This window comes from Acanthisitta chloris, unplaced genomic scaffold, assembly GCF_000695815.1.
Source record: "Acanthisitta chloris isolate BGI_N310 unplaced genomic scaffold, ASM69581v1 scaffold8404, whole genome shotgun sequence".
In the NCBI taxonomy this organism is placed as follows: domain Eukaryota; kingdom Metazoa; phylum Chordata; class Aves; order Passeriformes; family Acanthisittidae; genus Acanthisitta; species Acanthisitta chloris.
In genome coordinates this window covers 32,897-46,171 of record NW_008670914.1, presented here as the reverse complement: position 1 = coordinate 46,171, position 13,275 = coordinate 32,897, and the positions used below count along the sequence as shown (strand labels likewise).

At 37.8% G+C, this 13,275-nt stretch overlaps 1 protein-coding gene across 1 annotated transcript in view; it reads right to left on the bottom strand.

The window, feature by feature from the left end:
* Window positions 1-13,275, bottom strand: part of DOCK2 (dedicator of cytokinesis 2) — a gene marked incomplete at its 3' end in the record, with an annotated part of 62,891 nt that overhangs the window by 43,534 nt on the left and 6,082 nt on the right. Inside the window, exons 2-11 of the mRNA XM_009073879.1 lie at window positions 10,809-10,892; window positions 7,857-7,897; window positions 7,253-7,308; window positions 6,898-6,994; window positions 5,601-5,749; window positions 4,296-4,431; window positions 1,967-2,121; window positions 1,281-1,362; window positions 668-803; window positions 20-95 (exon numbers count right to left, since the gene is read on the bottom strand). Of these exons, the coding sequence (XP_009072127.1) occupies window positions 20-95; window positions 668-803; window positions 1,281-1,362; window positions 1,967-2,121; window positions 4,296-4,431; window positions 5,601-5,749; window positions 6,898-6,994; window positions 7,253-7,308; window positions 7,857-7,897; window positions 10,809-10,892 (1,012 nt within the window). The remainder of the gene's footprint in view (window positions 1-19; window positions 96-667; window positions 804-1,280; window positions 1,363-1,966; window positions 2,122-4,295; window positions 4,432-5,600; window positions 5,750-6,897; window positions 6,995-7,252; window positions 7,309-7,856; window positions 7,898-10,808; window positions 10,893-13,275) is intronic.

Genomic DNA, 13,275 nt, shown 5'->3' with positions numbered 1-13,275 from the left:
ATATCTAGAACTGTCTTACGGGTGAAAGGGAATGAAATGCTGCTTTTCTTCATCACATTCAGCTTTTCCCTTTATGATGTCTGTAATATCCATGACTAGAAGAACAAAAGAAAAATCATTAAAATACATAATAGCATTTCAAAATTGCTCCTCTTACCTATGACTGATGTTCTTGTGCCTCAAGGTAAATATGGATTGTTCACTAGCAAGCAGTGTAGCCCAGCAGGGGGAGGTTTGTGGGCCAGAGCATTTAGTCAAAGTCCACACTACAAACGTGACCTTATGGTAAAGGGAGAATTCAGACTGGTTTTGGTCAAATCCTGTCAATACAGGTATGAGTGCATTGGTGGTGCTTTTGGGACATAATCATTGGCTTTATTTCATCTGCAAGGAATTCTGTTATTAAACTCTGGTACTGTGCTTTGGTTTGCACTGCTTAGCAGTAAGTATGAACTAGTAGGAAAATAAATTCAAATGCACATTTGTGAACTGGACTAAAATGCTAATGCAGGTGCAGTCTTTATGGACATAGTTGTGTATTCTACCAAGACATGTCAGAATACACATATTGTGTATTCTGACATGTCTTGGTAGAGATTCTACAGTTCAGGCTTGGCAAATGTCACTTGGGTTCTGCTTCAGCTATAGCACAGGAGACATCAGGTACCTGCCACTCCAAAAGGTCGTCGGAGTCCTTGTGTGTATTTCTTTGAGTTACTGTCTCTCAGGTCCATCCTTCCAACTCGAACTATCTGACAAACTAAATAAATTTTGTCTCTGCTAAGGTCTTTATTCCCAAGGTCCTAGGATACAGACAAAAAAAAGAATCATAGTAGACCAAGTTGTCAAATTTAAACAGGACCTTCAGTAATAAATTGAGCTTCAGTAATCAATGGGAAAAAACCACCAACCAACCAAAACAAAACCCAAAAACCCAAGAAACAAAAAAAACCTGAGCACACTAAAAGGATGAAAAACCTGACAGTTTAAAGTTTGAAGACAATACAAGGTAAACAGAGAGAACAGTAGCAATAAAGAGATACAGCAGATAAAAAAATAAAGTCATCAGTAAATTGATGAGGCAGGAAATTAACCTGAAGAAAGACCACTGCAGCACTATCACTGCCTTAAAGCACTCAATGACTGGTCCTCTTACTCTGTTTCTAAGATTACTTCTGCTTCCTTCTTCATCTTGCTCACTCTTCATTTCTGAGAGTGACCAGAGAGAACAGACAATTGCGTTTGCAAATATGAAGTAAGGCAAACTGGAATACACTTACTGTGAACACTACTTTAAGATTGTTGAGCATATCAATTTCCTTTGGAAAGCCTCGACTCCCCCATCTCACCAAGTAGTTCTCACTGTTTTGAAGATAAATATCTTATTGTCATGTGATTTAAAAATTCTTCCCTCACACAGTACATTAAAAACCACAGTACAGAACAAAAGTTGCATAACAGACAATGTGGTGATGGTTTAAATCTAATACCAGACTTAAAAGATGAGAATTCTATACAAATCATCAGTAAGTTTTGAAAAATACCTTCAATACAAGACATAGTGGCACCATGTTTTTTGAGGAAATGTTTCCATTGTCATAGTTTATTTGACAGAAACATTAAAGAGAATCTTTATCTTGAAATTTGTAAGTTACTCCCATTTTGCCCCTTTTCCTCTGCATTCAGCCCTTTACTCTAGACACCACAGTATTTCCCTCCAAAAATAATCTCAACTATCAAGTGGTCTCCAAACTTCTGAAATGTTCAATCCAGGAATTAACTACCAAAGGTTTTGGGATCCTAGAATCCGTCAGCAGGCACCAACAACTAGATCTGTCCAAACTTCCTTTCCATTTGCTTTTCTCTCCTTTATTTATACTACATTACTTGCATGTTGGCAGCTACTTGACTTCCTTTTGGCTGTCTCCTTTTGCTACTCACCTGCAACCAAAAGAAGAAAACTTACCTTATGACTGTTGATTTCTGTGGGTCATATAATGACATGAAGAGTTCTGCATCCTCTCCAATTCGGCATACAAAATTCCGCACAAAGACGTACAGGCTGTGAGTGGGGGATGAAGACATCCGGGAGTACGATGCATAGTCTGGCTGATCCTTCGACTACTCAGAAGGAGGAAAATCATTAGCTAGATCCATGAATTAAAATGGTGGGATACTACAGAAGTTTCACTTTTTATGATATGTAACAGCTGATCTTGAAAAGAAATAATCATAGAACGTTTGGATTAAAATACTTGTTTCCAGCAAATAAACATTACCCTGTGTATGGCTCTGAAAGCCTTTGCTTAATAAGGCAGCCATGATGAGCAAGTTTTTGACTCTCTGCACTGCTTCACCAGTGGATCAACATCCCTTTCTACTGTAAGCCTAGAGAACTAGCAGGTTAGAAGGTGCAGAAGTGACATAGATATGGAAGATCCCACCTTCCTCCTCTGAGCCTTTGCTGGACACAGAGATATAAAACCTCAGAGTGGGTTCTTTTCAAGACACTGCACCCAGACTAGGGACCCACCTTCATGTGAAATGATGACTAAGTTAATAGCAGAGATGCATTAAATCAAGTTTTGCAATACATAGGAGACGTACTTGGTATGAATAAGAACTTCCTTTGTCTGGGATTCTAAGCATATTATCATTTCCCTATAAGTGTCTGCTTGTACAAATGGAATAGGGTTTATGTTATTTTATTAATTTTTCCAAGAAACACAATAGTTAGGCTGTTTCTCTTCCCTCCTTCCTTCATATCCAGAAACCTGCCTTTACATTACTTTCACTAAGGAGAAAAGAGCCAGGTTGTTTCCCTCCTATATATGAATGTATTCAAAACCTTACCTCCCAAGCACATCATGCTACTTGTAATGGTTCTATTCTGAGGTCTTTTCCTAAAATTCTGGTAAAAGACTGTGCCTAGAAGATTTAATAGTGTTTTTGCTCTGCTGCAAGGACCTTTAGGAAAAGAGAAAAGGGAGTTGGGCTCAATGATCCTTATGGTTTCCTTCTGACTTGAGATATTCTATGATTCTGTGATTTCCATGTTTGGCCATGGAGCAATTATATAATGGCTGAAACATTATCATCACTTTTAAAGAGGAGAGCAAGTATCAAGCTGTCACTACAGAGACAAGCCTACTAGCCCAAAAGAGATGGTTTTTGAACACAGTGGCATATAGCAAAAGACCTACTATCCACATCATGATGGGGTTTCAGTCTGCTTGAAGCAAAACAAAATAAGTCTCTTTGAAGAGAAGACAAATAACATTCTGTGATCAGGACACAGCTGAGTGTGTTCACTGACTCAAAAAGAGTCTCCTGAATTCTACCTACATCCCAAATTAACCACCAAGAATCAGCTACTTAACACCTGATGGTCTAAACCCATTGTTTGACTCTATTTTTAGAACAAGGTACCACGGTCTATTGCAGACTCCCAAACTTAATTTTCCTTATATTGTCAGTTAATTACATTTTGATGTGTGAAAGCAAGATGTATTTAAGGACAATGTTGAGAACAACTCAGATGTTTTCCAGTGATTTGTCATAGGCATTATTGAAGTGTCACGACAACACAACTATTTTCTGTCAAGTATTTTACTTGCTTTATTACAGTTTCCTTTCTCGTGAATGGAGAAAATAACCCAAGTAGCTTACAAATCCCTGAAGAGATTTAACATAGATAAAGGTCAAAAAGGTGTAGTCGCCTGCTTTGCATTTGAAAATGATTAAATTTATGCACTCATCAGCTTTGCTTCAGCATTCTAACTTCTGATGTCCACACAGTTATGCAGAGTTCACCTAAGTTCCTCTTTAGTGAGCTTAAATTCCTGAACTTCATCAGACTAACTAGCAAGCAGCAACCTACAGCAAACAACTAGTGTTGTCATGAGATCTTCTAAAAATAAGCTCTGGTTAGTCATGATGTGCAGCCTGAACTCCGAGTATGTAACTGTTCACTATGCAATTCAGCCTACTGAGTAGCTCTCAGATGGAGTGAGGAGACATATTTCCATATAAGAATCCAAGAATGGATTTAGCACCAGCTTTAGACCCAAGCTTTCAGCCTAGCCCACAGCCTGAATCCAGTACACAAATGAAGCTAACTCAGTTTTGAGGCTTAGCCATATTCCTAACACATCAATGTGAATCCACTCTTAATGAAGTCAGAGGAAAAAGTTTCCACCAACTTTTATGGAGAAGTTTGCATCCTTCAACCCTTATACTAGTGTTTTGTTTGGATTTTAGCAAAGGAAGAATTAAGTTTGGCCAGTCATTCCTACCATTTCCTCCTTAATTCGCTCAGAAATTTTATTAGTTGCTTCTTCATGTGCATGAAATAGGCTGATGACACTGGTTTTATCTGGATCCAAGATATTTCCATCTTCATCTCTAACTATTAGGTCTAGCTCAAGTATTCTGTGAAAATACAAAAGGCATAATGGCACAGTTATTTTGGTTATATGCAATCCCTAACCATTTTAAACATGCCCTTCACCCCTGTCCTTCCAAAGGAAGCATTGTACAGTCTCATAATGTAGAAAGAAGACAAGAGTGTAAAAACAGAAGTCTGAAATCAAAAAATGTAATCTGAACCAGAGCTAGGCTTCTTTGATTGAAACATTTCAAAGTACACTCTGCCTTGGAGTGACCATTCAGCTTCACACAATGTAGCAGGATATGTGCATTCCATAGTGTTCCATGTGAACACAATTCACCAGAAATTTGCATCCAAATCACAGCAAATGAGTGAAGAGTTTATAACATCCTGTGGTCATTGTTTATGTGTAGCCACAGGGAGCTGAAAACTTGCAGCTGCATAGAGGCCTTCAGGCCACAACGACCACAGTCACTGGAAATAGCTAAAGACAATTTATAAGCAGATTCCAATGCCTGTAATACCAATGCTATAAAGACTTTTTTACCATGCTCTCTCTCTCTGCCTTTATCAGATGGTAGAACACCACCAACCTCACATGACCCCACATTTTTGCCAAAAATTATGTTGTGTTGCAGCGACTTGTCACCAGCAAGATGCAGACAAGATAATTATTCTGCCCCTGGCAGTTTCACTTCTATTACCAGAGCTAGAGTTCTGCCTGGAAATTCCCTAGTTTGGTGTGTTTGGTATGGAGGGGCTCTGTGTGTGTGTGTAAGGGTGGTGTCTTTAACACAGCCTTTCTACACACAGCAGACTTTTCAGACTTACTATGGTCTGTCAGGACCAACTTTGAAGGTCACATAACATACTATACACAGGCTATGTTTGTCAAAGATGGACAAGTTTTGAGTCCTGAGTACACTGATGATATATGCATATAAAGGCCAGTTATCTGACCTCAAATCTTTACAACTGACAGGCTTATATATTTATAATTTACAAACAAATTAATATTTTGAACAAGTGGTTTGCTATGAGAAGCCTCAGTTTTATTTCCACAGGAATAGCAGGGAGAAGTTTGAAAAGGAAGATTCAATATGAATCAGATTTTTGAGTTCCAAAACTACCAACACAAACACATCATCATTTCTTTGATGATATGCTTTAAAATAAATCCTGTTTTCCAGAAGCAATGTAGGCCACTTACTTGTTCCCATAGTCAATTTTGGATGTGACTTTCTGTTTGAGTTCTTTGAGCTCATCTTTTGGCAAAGTCCCGGAGAGAAGCTGTGACCGCCACTCCATTAAGTCATACATCATTGACTGCACCTGCTGGAACCTCTCTTTCTTATTTGTCTAAGATATAATAGAAAACAATAAATTCCAGGCTTCAAGTGGTAGTGAAATGTTGGTCTTGCCAATTAAAGGCTGTGTCATATTTAATGCTAAATGACTGCATGAGCAAGAAGTAGGCGAAGTAATGACCTTGACTTTTGTCCTCCTCTCATCCCACAAATGGTTAAGGACAGAATCTCCTATGTGATCATAAAGAAATTACATAAAATTTAAGCATTTTGTATGGGGATAGGGAATTGTGTTGTTTTTGTTTTGTTTAATTGTGTTGTTTTAAAATTCATTTACAAAGTCTCATCAGGAGAAAACATTCCAGAAGCAGTTTTCTTTTGTATGAGATCCTAGTAAGAGCATGCTGGGAACAACAGCATTTGACTGTGGTATTAAGACATATAAAAGAAAAGTGAGAGAATGCACAGAAGTCACTAAAGTAGTTGTAGCATCATTCACTGAAACAAGAAGGGTTTTTACTGTTGACTTTAAGAAGTGGAAGAGTAAGACGTGACATGTTTCAAAAATTACATGTTTTAGAAAACTACACCATATTCAAGATTTCTTTTTTCCAACAGAGTAAAAGCAACATCCAATGGTTGTGATCCTGCAAGAGTGAGCAAAAGTCTTGAAACTGCCAGTTGCTAATAGCTACATGCTCCCAGTAACCCCTGAACAACATTTGTTCTGCAATTCCAAGAGCATCATCAATCTTTTTCAAATGCATCTTACTTATGTTTGATACTCTTATCTGGAAACTTTTCAACTCTATAAATCAAAATTACGAAAAGTGTATCATGTACACTGTGCTCAAGGTTGAAACAACAGGCATGAAGTCACCCACTCCTGAGCAGTAAGTCAACCTTTTCATTTCCAGATGCACAGAATCACTGAGGTTGGAACTGACTTTCAAGATCATCTAATCCAGCCATCTAACCCAGCACCACCACTGCTACGCTGATGGTTGGACTAGGCTGAAAGCTACTTGACATTTAAAGCTACTGAAGAAAATGGTAATTATCAAAGCAGCAAAGAAGCAATTTCTTAAGTCCATGCAGACCCTGCCCTGAATCTGGGAAAAGACACTGATTTGAACAAGGCCTCAATATGCATAAATAGGACTGACTAGCAGGCAACACACAACATGCCAAGTATCATACCACATAGAGCTGTTTCCAGATGCTTCCCCATTCCCAGAGAGTAGTGGTAACTTCTTGAACTAAAGGAATTTCAGCAGGTATTATATTTTCTGTATGTCTAGAAAAGAAAAGAAAATTTAACACGAAGACTGTGTTTCATGAGTTTATATTATAGTTATAGTTGAGGTATAAAAATGCCTTATAACTCATTCTCTAGCAGACAAGATCCTTGTCTAGAAAAGAAAAGAAAATTTAACACGAAGACTGTGTTTCATGAGTTTATATTATAGTTATAGTTGAGGTATAAAAATGCCTTATAACTCATTCTCTAGCAGACAATGAGACAATAACATAATAAAACAGATAAATTTGATACCTTTTCTTTTCAACAGTAACTTCCTTGATGTGGATAAAGGATTTAGGAAATATTCCCTGTTGAAGGAGAAAAACCAACATAAATCCACACTTATTCTCCAGGACCATTTAGGTAAGAACCATAACTATGAACATAAACTGTAATATCCAAATTAACTGTCAGCTATGTAGTTTTCTGCCCAGAGAGATGCATTTCTATTTGACAGACAAATAATAGAAGTTTTGTCACATCCTTCTCTGCAAACACAGAATGCATAGGATTACCTTTCTTCATAAGAAACACCTTCTTCCACCCTCCTCCCCCAGAAAACAGTATACTTAAATACAGTTGAATACAATACAATTTTAATTCAGTAAAGAAACATTTTCTCTGTGCATCAGCCCATACATTTCACTTTTCCCCACTAAAGCAGTCTAATTTAGAGATAGATTAATTATGAAATACTGATACAGGATCATTGCACCTACTGAAAAAAATACTGATAGACACAAAAAATGACCCCAGATCAGAACAGGACTATCTAGTAAGACATACTAAAAAGAAAACCACTTCATGGGTGGATTCCTTATAAGTAGCCTCATAGGAATGAACAGTGTGATCTTACCTCTGCTCCTTTGTATCTTATTAGATAACCCTTATACCAATCTAAAAGGAAGAAAGACCACTTAGTATGACAAAAAACTTGCATTAAAAAGCATATAATAAAGTCATAGGTTTTATTTCATATAGGAAATATCTAGCCTAGTACTTGCAAAAATTCGGAGTTACTTCAAAAATACCTAGATTAGAGTGAATATCAGGAAACCTATTAAGCATGACTTGCATATTAGCAAATATGGTTATATGGTCTCCTTTCAAGTCTTGCATAATAAGTACAGATAATCTTACACAGGATTTAACAGCCCTACTCTCACAGTAAAAAGGTAGGATTAGGTATTTTGCAATGTAAGATATAAACCCACCCTCCACATATATATATATATATATATATCTCAACCAAGATCACTCAGGGTACTGGATAACCCATGAAGCCCTTCTGTTTGTCTTCTAGGTGTAGTATTAATTCATTGTGGTTCTTACATGACCGATTTTGTTGAATGTAGTAAGACTAAGCCATCTTTCTGCCACGAGGCATTAGAGCTTTTGGACTCAACTCAAATCAGCAGCTTCCTAGTGTAAGGTCCAAGTTAGAACCTCAAGAAAACAAAGGGCTAATACTGGGCACAATGAAGTACTGCAGTAGTAGCAATTGAAATATGAATTCAGATTTAATTCCATGTATTTCACAGTTAAGTCACAATAAACTACAAAGAGCACAAAATTACAGCAAAGAACATGACCACTGTGCACACACTCCCTCATGAACATTTACCTGCATGGAAACACTATTTGACTCTGTTGAATACTTCTTCCATTTCATCCCAAAGAAAGCATTATATGACTAAAAGCATAAATTTTCTGATGATAATTTCATTAAGAGATAATATCCCTTTGCTACCACCTTTTCTGTCTCACCATTTCTAACACAGCACAAATATTTCAGCCATGCAATCGAAGCATAAAACCAATAAATCCCAAACACCAAACAATACTGTCAGAAAGGTGATGTTAAAAGTCACAGGAGGATCACTGACCTCAAAGAAAGACTCAGAACAGGTTTTTTTCAGGTTTTTCTGCACTGGTATTTTTTTCCCCAGTGTCTTCTCAACAATAAAATTCCATCTTAGTTCCAAAACTGATTTATTTGCACATAGTCTCAGTTTACAGCCAAGTGTGTAAAATGTATTTCACCCTATTTGCTGTGACAGCACATGTATGTTCTGTGCATATACTTTGTGCATGCAAAACCAACTAAAATAGCATATAACATGAGCATAGGAAAAAACCTGTAACTGTTGGTTACTCCCAGCTGCAGCTGGTGGCATATTTTTTAAGGTATCTGATAAAAGATGAACTTCACTCGCACAATGTGGATGATTCCACTTCTTTGTTGACAAACATTTCATAAAGCAAGCTATGACACTGTGTATCAAGGGCAGAGGATTCAGAACAGAGTTTTAGATAAAAAACAACCCCAGAAAATCAGCACTCAACTTGCTAGGTTGGGCTGACAAATGTACCTTAGGGATCAAACCTGAAATGCTATAGCTGAACTAAAGAACAATGCAAGGATGAAGGAGTTTCGGGTTTGTCTTCATCTTCTCTTAGCCAAAATGGAGGCCTAAAGAATTATGCAGACCTTTCAGTTTTTAGAAGACATGGATCATTACTCATGACTAAGAGATTGACCTGTTGATTGCCTAAGAAGTGACAGCAGTGTTTTCCCTGCTACATATAGTGCATTTCTCTTGCAAGTAGAAGAAAAACCATATGCTTCTGTGCCCAAATACATTGGAAATGTGGTTTCTCAGGTGCTCCTCTCTCAAATCCTTCATTGTTTCCGTGCAAAACGACCTAGAGCTCTATGCAGTGGAACAAGATCTGTTCAAACAGCTTCAGAGTCTTTGCAGCCTTGTGACCACAACATACAAAGTGTCTTTCAACACTGAGCTGTCTCTAACTGCATAACACAGCAGTTGGCCTTTCTCTTTAACATAGCTACAGTTAACGAGATACAAGAGACATGTTCTATCAGCAGAAGGAGGCTGAAGAAGATAATTTTACAATACATTTTGCAAAGCTTTAAGCACTATATAATTCCTTTTTAAACTCTTAACCTGGTCAAGAACATCACTACAGGTTGAAAATAAATTACTATTATAATGATAATTTCAGATCTCTAACTGCTGACTTAATAATAACTACACCTTTCTTGCTTTATCCTAATGAAAAATTCAGTAGCTCTGGGAGACTTGGGAGAGAATTCAGTATGATCATGAACCAGTCTGGAGGAATACATTATCACTATAGTACTGACAGTGAATTCAACTTCACAATTATACAAAATTTCATGTTCACTTATTCTTCCATTTCTTGTGTTTATTTGATGCTTGTGCCAGTCAGTCAGATACCTCCACATTCAGACTACATAAGTTTGGCTCAGCATATTGACTGTCTGTCATGTATGACTTGACAGACTTTTGCTGCTTATCATGTTCAATAAGTTGGATGGTTTTCAGAAATGTTCCTATCAATCATGCTGACCTACAGATTACTTTAACAAACAAGGTTTAATACTCATACAATATGATGACTAGGGTGCTGGATATCTCCTAGCAACAAATATTCAGTTTAAAGGCAAAACTCATTCTCCATTAAAACTTCAATCCAATTTAAAGTCACTTCCATCAGGTATATTATAAGCTGGCATGAACTCCAAACTCTACATTCACCTTGATGACTTCCTCATTTAGTAATGACTTCCCCAAAAACCACATGTACTGTAATATTTCTCATTTTGGCTCTCCAAAAAAGAATTGGTTCTTCCTCAAAACAGACCACCACCAATACAAGTACAAGCATTAGACAACTACTAATGTAACACAGAGAACTGTTGTGAAGTGAAAGGATTACATTATTCACAATGAAACCTATAGCCCGAAGGCACGTGACTTACCTTCACAGGACTCCAAGATATGGACCACATCACCGATCTGTAGAGATAGCTGTGGCACTCCTATGCCTTTGAAATTGTATATAGCTGAAAAATTAAAGGATGAAAATACTGTTTTTCAATACAGCAATACACTGCAGTTAGACTGAAAAACAGATATGGTTATTAAGATTCTGATACCAGGATAAATACATTAGGATAGACAAATAGAACCATAATTCTATCAGGAAGTTGCATGTGTCACCATTATTTAATTTCTTTTCTTGTGAGAATGGAAAGGTCATGAAAATGGGCAGTGCTGAAAACAACACAAACCCCAAACAAACAAAAATCCACAGAAAACTCAGCATGTACACAGAAACAAACTATTCACCACCACTGCTCTGCACAGGATGTTAAGAACACCTATGCAGATGAAGGTCTTCAATAAATACATGTTCATAGTGCTGGAGAATTGCTAGTCTGCTGTTCCAAGAATTTCAGTGCACAGTTTACAGAAATTTACGGCTACACTGGTGAGAAAGGGCACAGAGTTGCATATGAAAACTGAATTTACTCAGTTCTTTCCTGGGTTTAGATGCTTCAATTTAACATGAAACTGTCTTTCATATGGACACAGTAGAAAGTTTCATAATCTTCTGTATTCTCTCTCTGACTCTGAAAAGAACACAGGAGCAGTGGATTTTACAAGTGTTCTAATCAGAAGCTTATCTATATGTGGTTAAGAAATGGCAGAGTTTCAGAGAGAATTCAAGAAAATAAGCCTCCTTACTAGCTCTTATGTTCTAGGGCTACAGGATGTGGGCTGCTATGGTAACCATGTGTCTCTGTAAAGTTTTTTCTTCATGGGCTTGGTTATAGCCTTTTACAATAGCGTTACAGAGTAGAAGTGGTTGTTGAAGCTAGAATCACAGGGAAACAGATTAAAATATGTATGCCTGAAAGCCCAATTAAAGTGTGCAGGTAGGAACAGTCCACTGGCTGCTGAGCATGACCTCTGCTGTGCAGTAAGATATCAGTCAGCAGAGCTCTCTGCCTTTGCTCACGGCAGTGCCCCAATCCAGACACACATACACAGCAACCAAACTTGGAGTATCTTGGAGTAGGGGATAACTCATCTATAAAGCAGAGTCTACCTTCCACATTCCTTTTGCTCCCCACTCCAGGCTTCTAAAGGAGGATATTCATCTCTGCTAGGCAAACATGAATTGTAATGACACATTTTATTTAAACATTTTACTTAGTTATGTTAAGTCTCAAATTAAACCACCTTTCAGGGAAATGCCTCAGGTAGGAGTGCAGAGCTTAACAGATTCATCCTGTTCACAAGTGTTCCATAAATTATGCTTGTTTCTTTTGCCATCATAATATTTGTTATATTCCCAGCCATTCCTCCTCCTAAGTGTAGGAGGGTAGAGCAGTGTTTGAACCATTCAACATATGGGGAGGAGGGAAAAAAGAATAAATTTGACATGAGGCTCTGCTGCCCAGATTCAGCCATTTAATTCAAGAGAATCTTGAAGACACTTCCTCAGTGATGTTCAGAGAGCCTTAGCTCAACACAAAATCAAATTTAAGCAGTAGATGTGTACAGTACATGTGCAGTTACATTCTGACTGGTTTCCTTTCAGAAGTGGAAGATGGCAAACAACCCAGCTAAGTTCTTGTGACATTTAAAGAGACATTTCCACTGGAGGTGTGGGAAATGTGAGTGCATGCTCATGCTCTTACTGTTTTCCTGAAGTGTCCAAGCAGATGAATATTATTGTTGACTAGTATATACACCTTAGATTTCAAAATATGCTCTGCTCTACTTATTTGTAGGTGTCTCAAAATATACATGCAAATTACTGAGTCATATATTTACATTGTGTACTGGTAAAAACTTCATTTAACACCTATGAATATACTGAAAAGTGCAGTAACAAACTGACAAAGGAAGTGGCTGTATCAGCTTAGATTTTTCTAAATGAGTAAGTGCAAACTTAGCAAGTGAGGTTTTACTGTAGAACTTGGATTGCTTGGTAGGATGAGTTTAACAAACTTCTTCAAAAAGTTTTAAGTTATAGACATATCCATTTTGTGATAAGACACTCTCTCTCAGATACAGAAACACAGAATCACAGAATAATCAGAGATGGAAGTGACCTTTGAGGATCATCTAGCCCAACTCTTGGCCCTGCACAGGACATCCCCAATAATCACACCCCGTGCTGAGAGTGTTCCCAAGCACCTCTTGAACTCTGTCAGGTTGGTGCTGTGACAACTTCCCTGGGGAGCTGTTCCAGTGCCCAGCCACCCTGTGGGGGAAGAACCATTTCTGTTGGGAAAGGTGAAGGTTCCGTGCGGGGAAGCAAGCGGCCGACTCTGTGTGGGTGATACAGCAAGCTCCATCTTTATTGTCCGAAAGGCTCTTTTTTATACAGTGCAGAAGCAGGCGTACAATTATCCATCATTTTTAATTGGCTAG